Genomic DNA, 16,300 nt, shown 5'->3' on the forward strand with positions numbered 1-16,300 from the left:
AGTTCATAGTTGTATATTTACCTTATTCTACAACACTTTTATCCCCAGACCCACTCCTCAGTTTTAAAAATTTGTCTGGCTGGTTTGTCTTTAGTCCTGGCTAATTTCCAGACAAATGGGATAGAAAGTGGTAATTTTAAATTTGTGTTGCATGTCATGTAATTTTTATCCCCCAAATTACTAAAAAATTTAGTCTTGAGAAACAAGATATGGTGGTTCAGCTATCCATGAATTGTTTCTCTAGGTGCCAACTCAGAGATGAGACTTCCACTGTTAGTCGCAGGGGTTCTTCTACATACTTTAGGGGCATCATTATTGAAGCCAAGCAAAATAATCACAATTATTAACTTTGGCTATTTTATTATATAAAAAAGGAAAGGAAAACAAAAGACAGAACACAAATGATAACTTGGCTACTTCCATTACAGTCTCTTCTGGGTGCCACTCTGTAGAGAGTAGACATTGCACCCTTGAGAACTGGCCTTTCTTCGGTGGAGCCACTTTTCTCTTCGTAAATTGAGACCAGGGTCTTATTCCCAAAGTTGCTGTGAGCCCAATTTCAGTGCATCGTTAGAAAACCAAGACTGTTTATAAATGTGCAAAAATTTTGTTGTAAGGCAGGCGAGTCCTGTTGATTTTTAGGAATAACAAACAGTTTGTTTACTTTTCCCAGTTATAATCTTTACCAAATCTTAATAAATCAAAGAAAGGATTTAAATCAGTTACTTAGAAACCATTTATGGATCTATCTTAAGACAGACCAATTAACGAATATTAAGAATCCTAAATCCAGTTAACTATTTTTCTGTTTATCAGTGTCTACACAGAAAAGAAAAACCTGGGGCTGGCCCGTGCCAAACAAATTGGGCTGCGGGGCTGTTTCCTTGCTGTGTAGACTTCCGGGTTTGGGCTGGAGCCTGAGCTCTGGGACCCTCCCACCCAGCAGAGACCTAGAGCCCAGGCCCTGTCTCCACTCCAGACCTATCTGGTCTCACTATTTGGTGGTTACCAGGAGAAGCTGTTGACATCTTAAGTTAAAAGAGCATTTCCATATCCCAATAAAATCACTACAGGAGTTTTTAAATCTAATCTCTTGGCTGTGTGTGTTGGGGGCTCACTTTAGAGTTTTTATAATCTTCTCCTTCCTATTTTCATGACATTTTAAGAAAACATCTTGTCGGCTTGTTTAGATTCAAAGTTGGCTGCTGTCATCCTTTCACTGGCTCCATGCCTTCAGGGTTTGGTTATGGGTACACCTTCAGCTTCTGAATATGCAGTATGCTTAATGAACATGTGACACATGTCTATTGGTCTTTGTTCTCTTGTGGCAGGAAAACCTTAGATAATTTTAAAGGTTAGTTTTAACTTCCTTTTTATCCAGGCGTTTTCTGAGAGAGGTTCAACAGGAACTGAAAATCTTTTTTAAAAAATCCAAACACTCTTGTTCTTTTGTATTGAAGTTTTTTACTTCTCCAAATAGGCTCTTAAATTTAAATAAATTCTTAGATTTTAGCTTAAATAGTTACGAAAAATCATCAACTTCTTTAGAAACAATTTTTGCAATGATTTGGAATGATTTGTCTTGTCTTCCTGAGTTGGGTGAGGGAATTGCTGCTTGAGTATGCCAGATAGTATGCTAAATAATCTCAATTAATATAAATATTTTATACTTACATCAGTAATCAGTTTAGCAAGGTCACTGGATTCCATGATAGCACATAAAGCATTTTACCATTTACATAGCAATGATTTTAGGAATTACATTAGAAGTTTTGCTTTTATGTAACATATTCAGAAGTATGCATTTCACCAGGGCTTGCCATCTCAACATTTAAGAAGTAAACAAAGGTTTTCTACAAAATATTTCTCAAGTATAAATGTTTTTCTTAAGGCTTCAAGGAGCAAGATTTTAGAATGACTGTGAAATAATTCTCTTTACTACCAACTTTTTTGCTTCTGATAATACGTCCCTATACATGACTTCTTTTTGCTGTTAACATCCTCTCGAAGTCAGGACCTAACTCTTTTGCAAGGTCTGTTGTTTGAGATAAACCATTTCTTTTCCAACTGACATTTTAGACAACAGATGTGTCCTGTTCTGTGATAAGATGCTCTGGTTTGGATGCCTTGTAGGCCAAACGGCGTTTACCAGTTGCAGTATACAATTTGCAATTAAAAACTACTATTAAATATTCTATACCAAGCACCAATCACAACAACCAAGCTTACATCCGTTTTTCAAAACATAGCAGATAAGACATTAGTATAAAAAATAAAGCAATATGGGAATTAAAAAATGCATTTCAGAGTTAGTATAAATATCCCTAGAGGTAATACAAGTGGTTTTATCTCCCTGGACACTTGGGGAGTTTGTCACGTTGACAGTCAACAGAATTCCTAGGAGTTTCCTTAGCTTGGACATTTCATATGATAAAATAAATAAAAATATATGCCTCTGAGGAACTTTTCTACAAGCACCGTATGCATGAAAGTAGAGATAACCATCTCCTAATACTCAGTAAAGGTACAGGCAAGTTTGTAATGACCTAACATTAGAAGAGTAAATTTATAATAATTTTATCAAAGTTCCTTTTGCATCAGTAGTGAAGTTCCTCTATCACACACGCACATATGGAACTTCAGCTTTTCAGTCCATTCTCTGTGCATTAAGCTCTTATTTTCCAAATCAGAACTCATTGATTTGAATGCTCTCCAAATTATCTAACCCGTTAATCTTTAAGAACAATTCTCTGTAAATTACAGTACAGAAAATCCTTTTCCCATTTGTAAGTGAATACAAAACAGGCTGTACTAGATAAATGTACTCCAGGATATGCATGTTGTTTCTTGTATCCTGGACTGTACCTGAATACAAAATGTGTATCTGATTTGTGCAGAACAGTGATACCCAGACCTCAAGTGACTAAATAGCACTGTTTTAATATTTTGAGCTGCAAAAGAGCCACAGAAGACCCATTAAATGCTACCTCTACACCAGTGATTCTCAGACTGAGGCTTGTGAGCTGCAAGTGTTTCTTCAATGTCCACTAGCATAGTTCTGTCTCCAGTTACTTTTTACTGAATTTTGATCAGCTAACTGTCCAGGCATGCAATAAATTGAAGCCATTATTTAAGATTAAAAGCCATGTGGAAGCCATGGTCAAATACTGATTCTCAAATAAGAACATGTATTATAGTCTCATATTTTTTCTACATTCAAAGCTGCACATGAGTGTAAACTTTGTCATGAATGATGAGTAACATAGTTATAGTTCCAGATCTCATTTTTGTACGTGAGATTGAAGTACAGTGCCACTGTTACTTCCTGTTGAAATAATTATAATAAATTATATACAAATTTAGATACAGAAACACTAACGTTAAATTCAAAACTGAACTGGAAAGCTTAAAATCAGTATGTTTATACCCAAAAGAGTCCAAATGTATACGATCTACTTTATTATTTTCTGTGCTCTTTAAAGGATATTTTGGTAGGAGGAGGTAGAAGAATACTACTGCCAGTTCCTCTGCCTCTCAATGCTGTGAGACCTTCACTTATCGGAGGCATTACTTCCAGTCCAGCTCAGCCTCACTCATTCCACACATAAAATTGCATCATACCCCCTGTGCAGTCTGGAGCTTTCTAGGCACAAAGCCAGCAGAACATTTGCAGCCTCTTAAGAGAACTAATTACATACGTTCAAGCACTAAGTATGCTCTAAAAAACCCTGTAAGTTAGACAAATCATAGCAAGACCACTGAAAGCCACATATGAGCCTATGGTATATCTCCCTGCCAATTTTTTAATCTCTTAACACCAACCACTGAAGGGTTCGAGCTATTGTTTTTAAGTCCCACTATTAAAAAAGGGGAAAGGGGGAGATGAAAGTGTGTGTTCTCTCTTTTCAGATAACTGAATCAATTAATCAGTTTCATTCAACTGTTAAAAAAAATAATTTGCTCCGAGTGATGAATCTGCCAACTTTCACCCTCAAAAGTTTTAAGTAGCTGAAAGTGATCTTTTTAGAATTGAAACATTTGTACAAACTTTATAGGCATCACTGTGTTCTCTGCCTAAAATAAAGCAAAATCTGCTTTGACTGGGGAATCCAAGGGATCAGCAAAAACTGACTGTCCAAGTGGGCTTCTCTTTAAAGGATGGATAACACTGTAGCGGGAGATGTCGAGACATTCTGAAGTGGTGGCTGATGAACAGGAGTTGCTAAGCAGAGATGATCTGCCTGGGCATATGTATGAGTCTTACTTGGGTGCGTGGATCAAGCTGTTCATGGGTATTTAGTTTATATATGTGGAGGTGTTATCCTTGTGATAAACTTACCATGCACGTTTGGCTGCCTCACCTGCCCCGGGCTCATTATTACGTAATCCAGTTTGCCCGAGGACTATATCTAATACCAAACTAAGCATGCAGTATCCTCTCCAGTGTAAGTGTCATTACCATAGTTGCTGTAAAGAGATTCAGTTGAATGTTTCTTTTCCTTCCATCTCCATCTCCAGTATGGAATGCTACTGTACCAGAACTACAGGATTCCCCAGCAGAGAAAAACCATGCTTCCCCCCTTCTCCACTCCAGTTGTAAGTCCTGACAATTATTTTTAAATATATTGCTGGTCCTCCATCCTTTTGTAACCATTTTGCAATGGCTTACCTGATAATTCATACTTCTCTGAACAAGAAGGCTTTGCACTGTTCAATGATGTTTATGAAATCCTGTCTCCCCAGATGAGACTCTGCTCTTTTATTAATACACCCAAGCATCCCTATTTGTTTTAACTGCTGCTGTGCACTGAGCAGAAGCCGCCAATGAGCTATCCACAACAATCCCCAAAAGATGGTCCTGTAAATTTTAAGGTCTGCTCCTGCGTGCATAGAAATGGACTTAAATGGAAATAAGCTTCAGCTGTCAAAGTCCATAAGTATAAACTTCAATTACGTTTGCTTGTGCAGAAGGTAAATGTCCCCATCAATAATGATGCTCAATCTCCAAACACTTCAAAATCCATTGGGAGTTCCCCCCCCCCCCTCCGCGCGCAAAGCAAATTGGGTTTCTGCTTATTCCTAACTGCAGTTGCACGAATGCGACTGGTTATTAGGAGACTTGTCCGGGTGCAGTTTTTCTTCATTCCGCAAGGTAGACAGGGGGACGTGAGAAAGTGCCTGCTCAGTTTTCCCTCTTTTTGATAGCTGTATTTTAGGGTTCATGTTTTATACATGCCTCTCTTCTGTACTAGTGAATTCCCCACAAGTCCAAGTAACTGCGAAAGAGGAAAGAGTTTTTTGTATTTTCACTGCTTTGTGCCATGCCTGTTTTGTTTTGTTTTAATTTGAAACAGTTGGAACATATCCAGTTCTTTGATCATGTGTACTTCCTGGGGCAGCTTGGTGACAGTGCTGTGCTACAGAAAGTATTAGAGTTACAGTCCAAAGTCCGATCCCTCCTTCTAGCTGTAAGAAGGGCGGCACCTCATCTGCCTGGAGGGAGCCGTGGAGTTAGCGTACTATGAAAGGAGCTAGAGCATGGGGCGGGGGGGGGGGGTTGGGGGCGGGAGGGGGAAAGGATGGGGAGTTTTGGCACCCAGCCTTCTTTGGGATAACATTAAAACAAATTCCGTTTGATGATAGCACTGTGAATTTCAAAGAATCAGGGATTTAAAGTGACTGGTATTTTCTATACCATTAACTGCAAAAGAATACTCTTGAAATCAGCAAAAGATCTGGAAGCAAAGCTGTTTTCTTAAATTGTCACTTGCCTGGGTTTTGAAACAAGTGAAAATTCCTTTTCAGAGAAGTGTATCTGAAAACTCACTAGTAGCCATGGATTTTTCGGGACAAATAGGAAGAGTTATTGAAAATCCTGCAGAAGCACAGAGTGCCGCTTTGGAAGAAGGTCATGCTTGGAGGGTAATGATCTTCTCTTCGTATTTAACAAGTGCCCATTGAGATCTGGAACACACAGTGCGCTATGAAGCTAATGCAGTGATGGTCACAGTATAGCTTAGCACGGACCTGAAACATTCACGCTGCAAGCATGCAGATATGAAAGAGTCAATTTCCATCTTGAGTGTAACTGTCACATTCACAACAACCTTCTACCACTGCTTCTCTGTCCCCCTAGTGTCCAGAGGAAGGTTGAGGGGGAAAGCAGACCCACCAGAACTTTACTGCCAGTTTGCAAAGCCAGTCTCTGAGGAGGAATATGTCAAATTAAATGCTTCCCCACATGGAAGAGGCTGGGGCTGTGACTAATGGCTTGCTCCCAGTAAGTTTAACTGCAGAATATACAAGAGGCAGCACCTCTTGGAATGAAAACTGATGTAACTTGTTTATAGTGTCATGCGGACAGACAGCTGCAGTACAAGTTTTCCCACACACTCATCTGCTAGAGAATAGAAGTTATTACCTGAAGCACTGTCAGGTGCTTGCTGTATGGGAGACAAACTCATCTTGCTCCATTGAGTACATAGTGTGTTGACTGGGCAGAAGCATATGTGATAGGTCTTTTTTTTTCCTTTTTACATGTTGAGCTTTTATTAATTCAGACCCAGCTTCTATTTTAAGTCAACAGAAGTGGGCCTCTGCTTGTAGACTAGCCCCCCCTCCTCTCAAAGCTGCATTTCTCTTTCTCTTCATTGCATTAAACTTCCCTGCCCCAGTTTCTTGTATATTAAATCTGTACTGCATGTGTTCTGATTCTCTCAAGTCAAGTTCCAGACTGGATTTAATGCTAACTAATTTCTTCTGCAGAAACGCAGCACAAGAATGAACATCTTAGGTAGCCAAAGTCCACTCCATCCTTCCACACTGACCACAGGTAAATTTGTATTATGTAGTAGGAGAGACCTCTTTGGGACAAAGCAAATGAATGTTTAATGTAGAAATGGAGCCCAAAGCTGTGAAAATCAGATCCTGATTTCAGACACCCTAAAAGTTTTAAATTAAGGTGAAATTCTGTTCTATCGCTAATGTCAGGATAACTAAAAAATTTTATGCAATGTAAAAGCCAGCAATTGTAAACATTTTTAAGTTGAATGTCTTGTTAAAATTGTAATCTTAATGGTGCACTAGTGTCTTGCATTTAATCTCCTTGGGTTTTTAAAGGGGAAATTCATACTCCTTAATGTTGGCTCTATATAAGATTTAAAGTTTATTTCTTTCATGCAAGTGAGGGTGCAGGGTGAGGGGAGTTTTCATCTTTGTTGCTATTGTTCAAACATTAGAATGCTAAAACCTTAGCAGATGCCCTCTTGTCTAGTACGGAATAACTCTTCAGTTAGGAATACATTTTAAAATATATTCCTAAGTCCCATATAGAGGACTAGGTATCTTTGTCCAGGCACTTTTAAATTTGGGGTATCCTCTAATTTGGAAGGATGAAAGGAAGGTGTTTTTCATGGCTGAAGGGGTTTTCCTTAAACTTTCCTTGCCTGGTCTCAACCTGAATGTGATCTATCAAGAAGTTTTTGTCCTCCAGGGAGAATTTTTTTCAGGAATTTGTGGAACTCGGTGCTATAACAAAATTGCATATGTTGTATCTATAAACAGTAAAATGCCTTGATTTAAAGCACATGCAAATGGTATCTCAGGTCTGTTATTGGACTCCTCAGGCTTTACTGGAATCTTTGAAGAGATTTCAGGCTTTAACAAACTTCAATATCTTCAACAATATATGCATTTCTTTTAAAAGTTTTGATACATGATTTTCTAGATAGAAATACTACTTATACATCTTAATGTGATTAACTATTTCTCCCTTCTCTCCCCTACCCTGCTCAGTTATCCATAGGACACAGCACTGGTTTCATGGCAGGATCTCTAGGGAAGAGTCCCACAGGATTATTAAACAGCAAGGGCTTGTGGATGGGTAAGTATTCATTATTATCCCTCAGTATCATAGAGATTTCTTAAAAAAAAAAAAAACAAATTAGCCTTCACAATGTACAAGATTTTGATGCATAAAAAGGAGAAAGCAACCATCTAAAATTTAACCCCATGAGCCACCAGTGAATCCTGAACTAAGACCGTAGGTTTGGTTAAACCCTCTGCAGTACTCCAGCATTGTAAGTGCTCAAAAGTACTTATTCTCCCTTGACTTTCCTTAAAATTCTCTGTGCCTAAGAATGCTGTCTTTTGGAGGTCACTTACCGTGATGTCTTGTGCCTGTAACGTGTCCTTGAGCTGCTCATTCATACCTTCAGGGGGTCACTCCAAGTGCTCCAGTGATCACTGGAATTGACAGCATACTAGTTTTTCATAATCATTCCACTTCGTGGCAAAGTTCTTCATGCTTCGCCATCTTCTGTTCATGTTCCTTTTCTGTGTTCTGTCTGCTGGTATGGCAACATCAGTTAACAAAGTTTTGTTGGTTGTCCTTTCCACAACAACTATGCCTGGTGTGTTTGCCTGCACCGTTTGGTCTGTGACAATTGTCAAGTCCCATAAAATCTTAGCCTCTTTCATTCTCTAGAGCAGGGGTGGGGAACCTCTGGCCCGCAGGCCAGATCCACCCCCTTGCTTAATTTCAGCCGGCCCACGGCAAGTCTCCACCCCGCAGGCCACAAGCCCTGAGCCTTGGAGCCCCGCATGGGGCTGGAGCCATGAGTGTGGGCTCGCCCCGCTGCGAGGGGAAGCTAGGGTGCCAGGCCAGTCAGTTGGCTGTCTCTGCAGCCCTGGCTAAGCGCAGGGGCGATCAGGAAAGCTCTGAGTCCATGTGCGCTTACCCCACCTGCAGGCGCCGCCCCTGCAGCTCCCATTGGCCAGGAACCATGGCCAGTGGGAGCTGCGGGGGTGACGTCTGCAGACGCACCGCTGGCAGCACACACCATGCAGAGCCACCTGGCCACATCATGGCCACTTCCGGGAGCGGTGCGGGGCCAGGGCAGGTGGGGAGCCTGCCTTAGCCCCTCTGCACTGCAGCCTGGGAGCCGCCTGAGTAAGCAGCGCCCAGCCGGAGCCCTCACCCTCTCCTGCACCCCAGCCCTGAGCCCCCTGCTGTACCTCAACCCACTCCCAGAGACCACACACCCATCCCGAACCCACTGCCCAAGGTCGGAATCCCCTCCTACACCCTAACTCCCTCCCAGAGCCTGCACCCTCACCCTGAACTCCCTGTCTCAGCCATAAGCCCCCTCCTACACCCCAACTCCTTGCCCCAGCCATAAGCCTTCTCCTACAACCCAACTCCTTGCCCCAGCCCTGAGCACACTCCAAACCGTCAGCCCCAACCAGGAGCCCCTTTCTGCACCCTGAGCCCCTTATTTCTGGCTCCACCCTGGAGCCTTCTGTTATAGAGAGTCTACTCACCGTGGAAGTTAGGTTAGGATTCATTTGTGGTGGGGCAGCTAATGGTGGCTCAATTCCCCAGGGCGCCATATTGCCCAGATACCTTGGGCTCTACATTACATGTAATGCTTCCCTGCTAGTCACATTCTTGACCAAAGCACTATATGGTGTTATCATAAGGAAAGAGATGAAGGTCTTTCATATAGCTCAAATATGTCCTAGAAAGTCAAAAGTACGCTCAACTGATGTTTCTGGCACTTGATCATCTCTTCTTGATGCAACAGGGCTGTACAGAGGTTCTGTTGTAGATGTATTATTGACTCTCAGCTCTACAGATACAATCATAATATGAGGAGAGAGGAGTACTCTGACAGGATGAGTGTTTTTCAGCAGTGGCATAACTTCCTTGCCTGAAGAAATGCAATGAACAGATGGGACAGTGATCACTGCAGTGCAGATGTGTGATGCTGAAGTTTATTTCAGCAGTCATAAGAAGCTAGCTAGTGTTCTTTTTGTCCCTGGAACTCTAGACAGTTCTTGAAACTCAACCCTGGAAAATATTGCTCCTGGCATACTGGTTAGTTAGAAGGCCTGCCCCAGAAATACACTTGACTTTCTCACAAGCTGAGTGGTGGCTGGCACATTTCGAGTGTATTACCTAAGGTGTACTCTCATTTCCTTTTGTATGAAGAAGTTTTTCTTTTGTCTACTTTTTGGGGAATGCTGAGTGAAGGAGAATTCTTGGAATGGATGCCTAAAGTTTTGGACCTCTTTTCTCCTCCAAGTACACAATTCACTGTTTGGCTGGGTTGGCTGACTACCTAATTTGAAGGTCACATGAAAGAAACGGGGGTCACATTAGAAATTACATCAATGAAGTACACTAATGCACTGTAAGTGTAAACCTTTGCAGCCACCCCTGCCTCCCAGAGGACATGTTCAGCTAATTTTGCTGAGAAAAAATACTCTTATGAGTGTTTGCATATGTTCTCAAGCTCTTTGTAGCCTGGGAGCTGCCTCATGTGTAGTCACAGTTAGGAGAGTTCTTGCATTGTTTCTGAGTAATTACACCAGTTCATCTAAAAGCTACTGCTATCACAGTGCCATTTGTCTTGGCTAGCATAGGATACTGGAGAAGAGAGGTAATTTCTTTCTCTTTTTGTCTCCAAATCATCCTATAGGAGCCCAAACAAGAATATTTTCTTCATGAGCTTAGTTTCTGGCAATGGAATTACAATTACAGAGCCAGCAAACCCGATAGAGTATGTAGGTGAAGTAAGATAATCACATTTCTTTCTCCCTGTCTCTGCTTGTTGCTAGCATTGCATGAACCTGGGTTGGAATAGAACTCAAAAAGAGCAAATTACCATGTAAGAAATTGCCCTTTTACACCACTGAAGGAGGAGGAGAAAGAGAGTACAAAATGACAAAAGATCTGATTTTAGAGCAAATGAGTCATGCTGTTCAAGTTTGTACTAAAAGAAAATGGTCTTTCCTAGGCTGTTTCTCCTCCGGGACAGCCAGAGTAATCCAAAGGCATTTGTGCTTACACTGTGTCATCATCAAAAAATCAAGCATTTTCAAATTTTACCGGTAAGTGTTGACCAAAAAGTTTTCTCATTCTATTCGTTCTTCATAAAACCTTTGTCTTTGTGCATAATGAACTATTTATGGACATAAATTACTAGTGCAATAAAATATAACATATGCAATAAAAATATAACAATAAATATAATATGACAGTGTTGAGAAGCAGAACTCTTTTTTGGCATTTTTCAGTCTGTCTAAAAATGTCCTCTTGATCATTGCTTTGACTGCTAGCATAAACATCAGAATCAAGGTGTAGAACTGATGCAAAGAACTATGATCTCTATAGCTGATTAAAACCACAGGAATTGGCTACCTTTATCTCCATTGCACTCTTTGGTGGCAAGAAGGCTAATACTAGAATGTTTGTGGAAAGGGTTTTTTGTTTGTTTTTGTTTTTTTGCAGTTACTTTTATGGTTACCTGAGGAATTAGGGGCCTGAATTTGTAAGTTAAAACTGAAGTTTCTGAAAGTATAAATGCCCTCTAGCCAAAAGACATTCCAAACCCTTGAATGGGACTAGTATATCTACACAATGAGCCTAAAAGGTTTAGACCAAATGAGTATCAAGTCTCTCTTAACTCACAGGACCCTAGCATTCTTCTGTCTCCCAAATACACTAATCAGCTAACAATTATTTGAGTAGGGCTTTTGTGTTTTACTTAATGGAGAGGTGGAGAGTTGACTGAAAACCTGTAGAGAATTTATCACACCTTTCAAGTCCCCTGGCCATTCACTCTCATAAGAACTTTTCTAGCTGGGATTAAGGTGCGTTTCTTTCAATGGAGTTGAGGGTGCTTAGCACCTGTGGCATTTGGACCATTAGTAGTTTGTTTGAGCACTCAAAAACTGAGGCACCAAAAGCCCATTAACAGTTTGAGTCACTGATGGAAATGCTGTACTTTTTTCCTGGTATCTGGGGTTCTTCTGGAACGACTGGTTTAATACAGCAAAATACATGCTTTTAAGAGACGTTTCCCAGCTGGAGTCATGAACTGGAGGTGTAATTTCCAGCTCGAGGAGACATACTTGCACTATTTCTGATCAAACTAGTGTGCTAACAGTAAACGCGTAGCTGCCGGGGAGAAGGGAGGAACTAGCTGCCGTGAGTATGTACCTGAATATGTACTCACGGTGACATGAGCAGTTGGTGGGGCAAGCCACTCTGAGTATGTGCCAATGAAAGACCATTGGTGCATACTTGGGATGCAAGCTCCTCACGCTGCCATGGCTTTTTGTCTGTTTTTAGCTCTCTAGTTCAGATCTAGTGCAGGTATGTTTCTGAACTGGAGGAGTAATTTACATCTTGACAAGTGTAGACGTACTCTAAGGTGGTGGAAAGTGCCAGGAAACTCTGTGACTGTTTGTCTCTGCAGTCACTTGGTTACAATTCCACACCTCTCCAGTGAGTGAAAAAAATAAATAAAAGCCCTACATCAATACTTTTAAGCTGGTTAGGACTCTTACTGGAGCTGTTTGTGCAGGGTAAGAAGGAACCTGGTACTTATGAATCTCCAAGAACGCTTCAGGCTATGCAGCCAAATTACCTTAGATGAGACTGGTATAGTGACAGTGACTTTAAGAACAATATTTCTGTTTTGAGACCTATTAAGTTTTTAACTTAACCAAAGTGGATAAGGGGTTTTGTGCATCACAGGCTCCTAAATGACAAGCTGTAATTTGTGCTTATTTTTTCTTACATGAGATCGTACCTAGAATCTTAACTTATTGTCATACTTGGGTATTCTAATGTGCTGCCTAATTTGGAAAGGACTTCTTATTTCCCTAGTGTGAGGATGATGGACAGATATTTTTCAGCCTCGATGATGGGAATACCAAATTCTCTGACCTAATTCAGCTTGTTGAATTCTACCAACTAAACAAAGGAGTCTTGCCCTACAAACTCAAACACCACTGCATTCGCGTGGCCTTATGACCTACCATCTGACACTCACTGAAGACTGGATTTGCTGGAAGACTGGATTTGCTAGAAGAACAATTGTAAGAGAATGTTGACACTGGGGGAATTGGCAGACGTGTAAGCTGGTTTAAAAATATTATGCACCTTGGGACTCTGAAAGGGATGGATTCAACTGGTGCCAACAGACCAAGATTTACTGGTTTGTCCAACACCTAAGAGTGAGTGCTGCTGAGTGTCCTAGCATCCCAAAAATTTGGGGGGAGGGTAGGTAAAATCATCATCAAATCTTGAAACAAAACTGGAATCTATCTTGGCTGGGCCACTCAACAGAAACAAGTGATGAAGATAAATCTTTGAAAAGAACTCTTGCCCTGGGATAATCTTGACAATTAAAACTAGTGTGTTGACTTTTTGTATTGATCACTTTTTTTTTTTTTTTTTTTTTTTTTGCACTCCTACTTGTTTCGGATATTGTATGCAGCCTATATTAGGAGCTGATGTGGTTTTTAAATTCATGCAAGAGTTGGGTATTAATCTAAACCCTAAGATGTATGAAATGCTTCAGCCTAAAAGGATCTAGAAGAAAACCCAGAAAAGTGTGTGTGTGTGTGTGTGTCACAAAACATCTCTGGATACCTGAGGTTCTCTCCTCTTTGAAGAAGCAGTATGAATACAATTCTAAAAGAACATACCACCATATGTATTCTTAAAACTGTTAACTTTTAGTATAATGGCTGTAGTATGTTTGTGACATATTAGTGGTACCCAGTCATGCAAAGATTGTATTAGTCAGATTCTATGCACAAATGTTTGAACCTTTTTTACTTACTGATGGTGGTGGTTTGGGTTTTTCAGCCTGTTGATTTTGTTGAGGAAATTTACTATTCCTAAATGAATTGTATGACCACACTTGTATTTGGAACCAGCTGCTTTTGTGTGGGAAAAGTACTTACACTGATAGTCTACTTATTATGACAAAAGATCAGTGTTTTTAGCTTTATATCTCCTTGAATTTTCAGACTGTTTCAAAGGGCTGTCTTTCGAGATAGTATACCTACAGTAACAATGATATGTAGCAAAGCTCTTTTAGGGTATAGGATTTTAAAAGAACTTGTACCCCTTTTGCTTTTGGTAGGGTCATGAAAGTTTACATGATGAGAAACGTGCAAACTGGGCTTGGAAATTCATTTAACTATGACTGGCATTTTTTTAATTTACTGCTGGCAACGTCCATTCAACAACTGGTATTTGTGACAGACACAATAATGTATACCAGTATCTATTGTCAACTAGTATATATCCTGCCTTAGTGCTGATTCATCATCAGAGCTACTTTATTGTTAATATTTAAATCAATTATGTAATGTTTACACAATAACACTTTCCCTTCTGTTGATAAACCAGTATTGAAACTAGGTAAGTACAAGTTGAATGTTCTCATTGGACTGCCATGCTGCATACATCACTGTCCCTCTTTTAGCAAGATCGTCAGGAGGTACAGGAGGTACTATTGAATTCACTTTATTTTCAAATACTGCACACAGTTTATACATAGCAAGAAATGTTTCACCCTGGGAACTTTCAGAATACTGTGGTGAGCAGAACTGTTTTCTCTTAAGACAGTAAACGATTCATACCAGCTAGTCTATGATGATCTCGTCCTAATAAATACTTGTCACTGGGTTTGCTGAATCCTAGCCACCTGAAAGGATAAAGAAGGAAGAACAATTCTGTACCTTTAGGTCTTCATGTAATGTTGAGAATAGTTTAAGACAAAAACTATAACCTGCCTGAGTCATCCATATCAGCTGTAACTAAGTCAATGGTATAGAAACACTGTATTTTAGTTTACAGAACACATTCTAGTATTTTTTCCATGTAATGTCTACATATAAAAAATGAAGAAACTTGATTTAGTTTGTAGTGAAAACTTTTGTTTTTTTTAAATGTACATACTGAATTGAGTGTTCCTGCTTTTTAGTCGGTTAAAATGTATTTTAAAACCTTGAAATTAAGCTAACTTACGTCTCAGACTTCACTCTGCATGCTTCTATTTGGCCCCTCTTAAGTGGAAAAAAAATTGTATTGATTACATTCTTATATTCACCAATTTCAGTAAGACCATTTATGCTGTAGTTTTTAAGGTTTTTTTTCTGTTTCCATAGTTTAGTCTCATCATTTTTCCAATAGGCAGTTAGCATTTGCAGTGTTTCATATTTATAAAACTTGCATTTTATTTAAATTTTGAGAATGAAAGTTTGACTATGAATCATGATTTTGTATGTAGATGGTTGACTTAGTATTTTGTACCTTTCCCAGCTAACGTGAACTGTTTTGAGAAAGTGACCACTTTCCAAGTGGCAGCAATCTTACTTGAGCAGATCACTGTTGTGTTTTTGTTTTGTTTTGTTTTTTAATTCTTTCTGCTGGAAAATAGTCAATACCACCTTAAACTTTTCCAGCCAATTCAGCTGGCTGCCAGCTTAGAATACCAAGGACTGAAGGACATTTGACTCTTATTTTTGTATTTAAATGACATGAATGTAAAGGGGATGCTCAGGGTTGTTTTGGAGCCTGTTGAATTTTTATCTTTTTGCCTGTGATTTTTATTTTCTAAATAAATACTTCATGTAGCGATCTTGAATATGTCGAGAAGGAAAATGCCAAACCATTTTGGTAATAAAGTTACTAGTTAAGTTATGTTACAATAGGTGTTAAAGTACAGAAACATTTTATTTGTTAATTACTCTTGAAGAAACACGTGCCTCAGTTTAGATGTTTTGTCTTATCTTTTCTGCACTAAATACCTGACAGTCTGACCAATCAATGCACCTTTCCAGTGTCGAGACTTGCTTATTGTAAATTATATTGTCACAATGCAAGATTTTAGTGACTGTAAAATGGAATAAAGTTGAGTTTTCAGGGAATGCAAAAGGTATTAACTTAAGAGACAAAACCTTTATTCAATATGCTTTGCTTCATACTGTAAATAGCTTTTTGGCTTGTGAACATAATTGTAATCTTTCAGGTATTTTTGTACAAATAAGGGACTGATATTCTGTTTCTTGTAATTAGAAATAAACATTAATACAGTGCTATTCATTTTATATCTGGAATTAATGTCCTTTTTTTGTGGCTACAGTCTGTTAACTTGAATCTAAATTATTTTGGTTGGATTCCTGTGTGTTAAAGATATCTTTAAGAATACTCAAAGGAAAATGGAATCCTACAAGACATTTTGCTACTGGCTTTTGGGCCTAAAGATTACTGATAGGACAGTTTGCCATAGAGTTTCCACATTGGATAGCAATCAGTTTAAACTAACCTCACTGTATCTTCCTTTCACAAATACAGCAGGCATCTCGGGGTAATTTAAATCCAACTCTTTATTACAATTTTGATTGCGAGGTAATGTGTCTTGTTCAGGTTCATTCATCTTCTCTGGCTTGTCCCCTGCTAATCACTTAAAGGTTTTGACAATCCCCTAAATTG

General features: G+C 39.5%; 1 protein-coding gene across 1 annotated transcript in view; it reads left to right on the forward strand.

The window, feature by feature from the left end:
* GRB10 (growth factor receptor bound protein 10) overlaps nucleotides 1-15,915 on the forward strand; it is a 201,708-nt gene extending 185,793 nt beyond the window's left edge. The window contains exons 12-17 of the mRNA XM_048839260.2: nucleotides 4,519-4,596; nucleotides 5,806-5,922; nucleotides 6,766-6,832; nucleotides 7,795-7,882; nucleotides 10,800-10,893; nucleotides 12,677-15,915. Of these exons, the coding sequence (XP_048695217.1) occupies nucleotides 4,519-4,596; nucleotides 5,806-5,922; nucleotides 6,766-6,832; nucleotides 7,795-7,882; nucleotides 10,800-10,893; nucleotides 12,677-12,823 (591 nt within the window). The 3' untranslated portion in view covers nucleotides 12,824-15,915. The remainder of the gene's footprint in view (nucleotides 1-4,518; nucleotides 4,597-5,805; nucleotides 5,923-6,765; nucleotides 6,833-7,794; nucleotides 7,883-10,799; nucleotides 10,894-12,676) is intronic.
* Nucleotides 15,916-16,300: the final 385 nt, after the last annotated feature.

This window comes from Caretta caretta, chromosome 2 (genome assembly GCF_965140235.1).
Source record: "Caretta caretta isolate rCarCar2 chromosome 2, rCarCar1.hap1, whole genome shotgun sequence".
Lineage (NCBI taxonomy): Eukaryota > Metazoa > Chordata > Testudines > Cheloniidae > Caretta > Caretta caretta.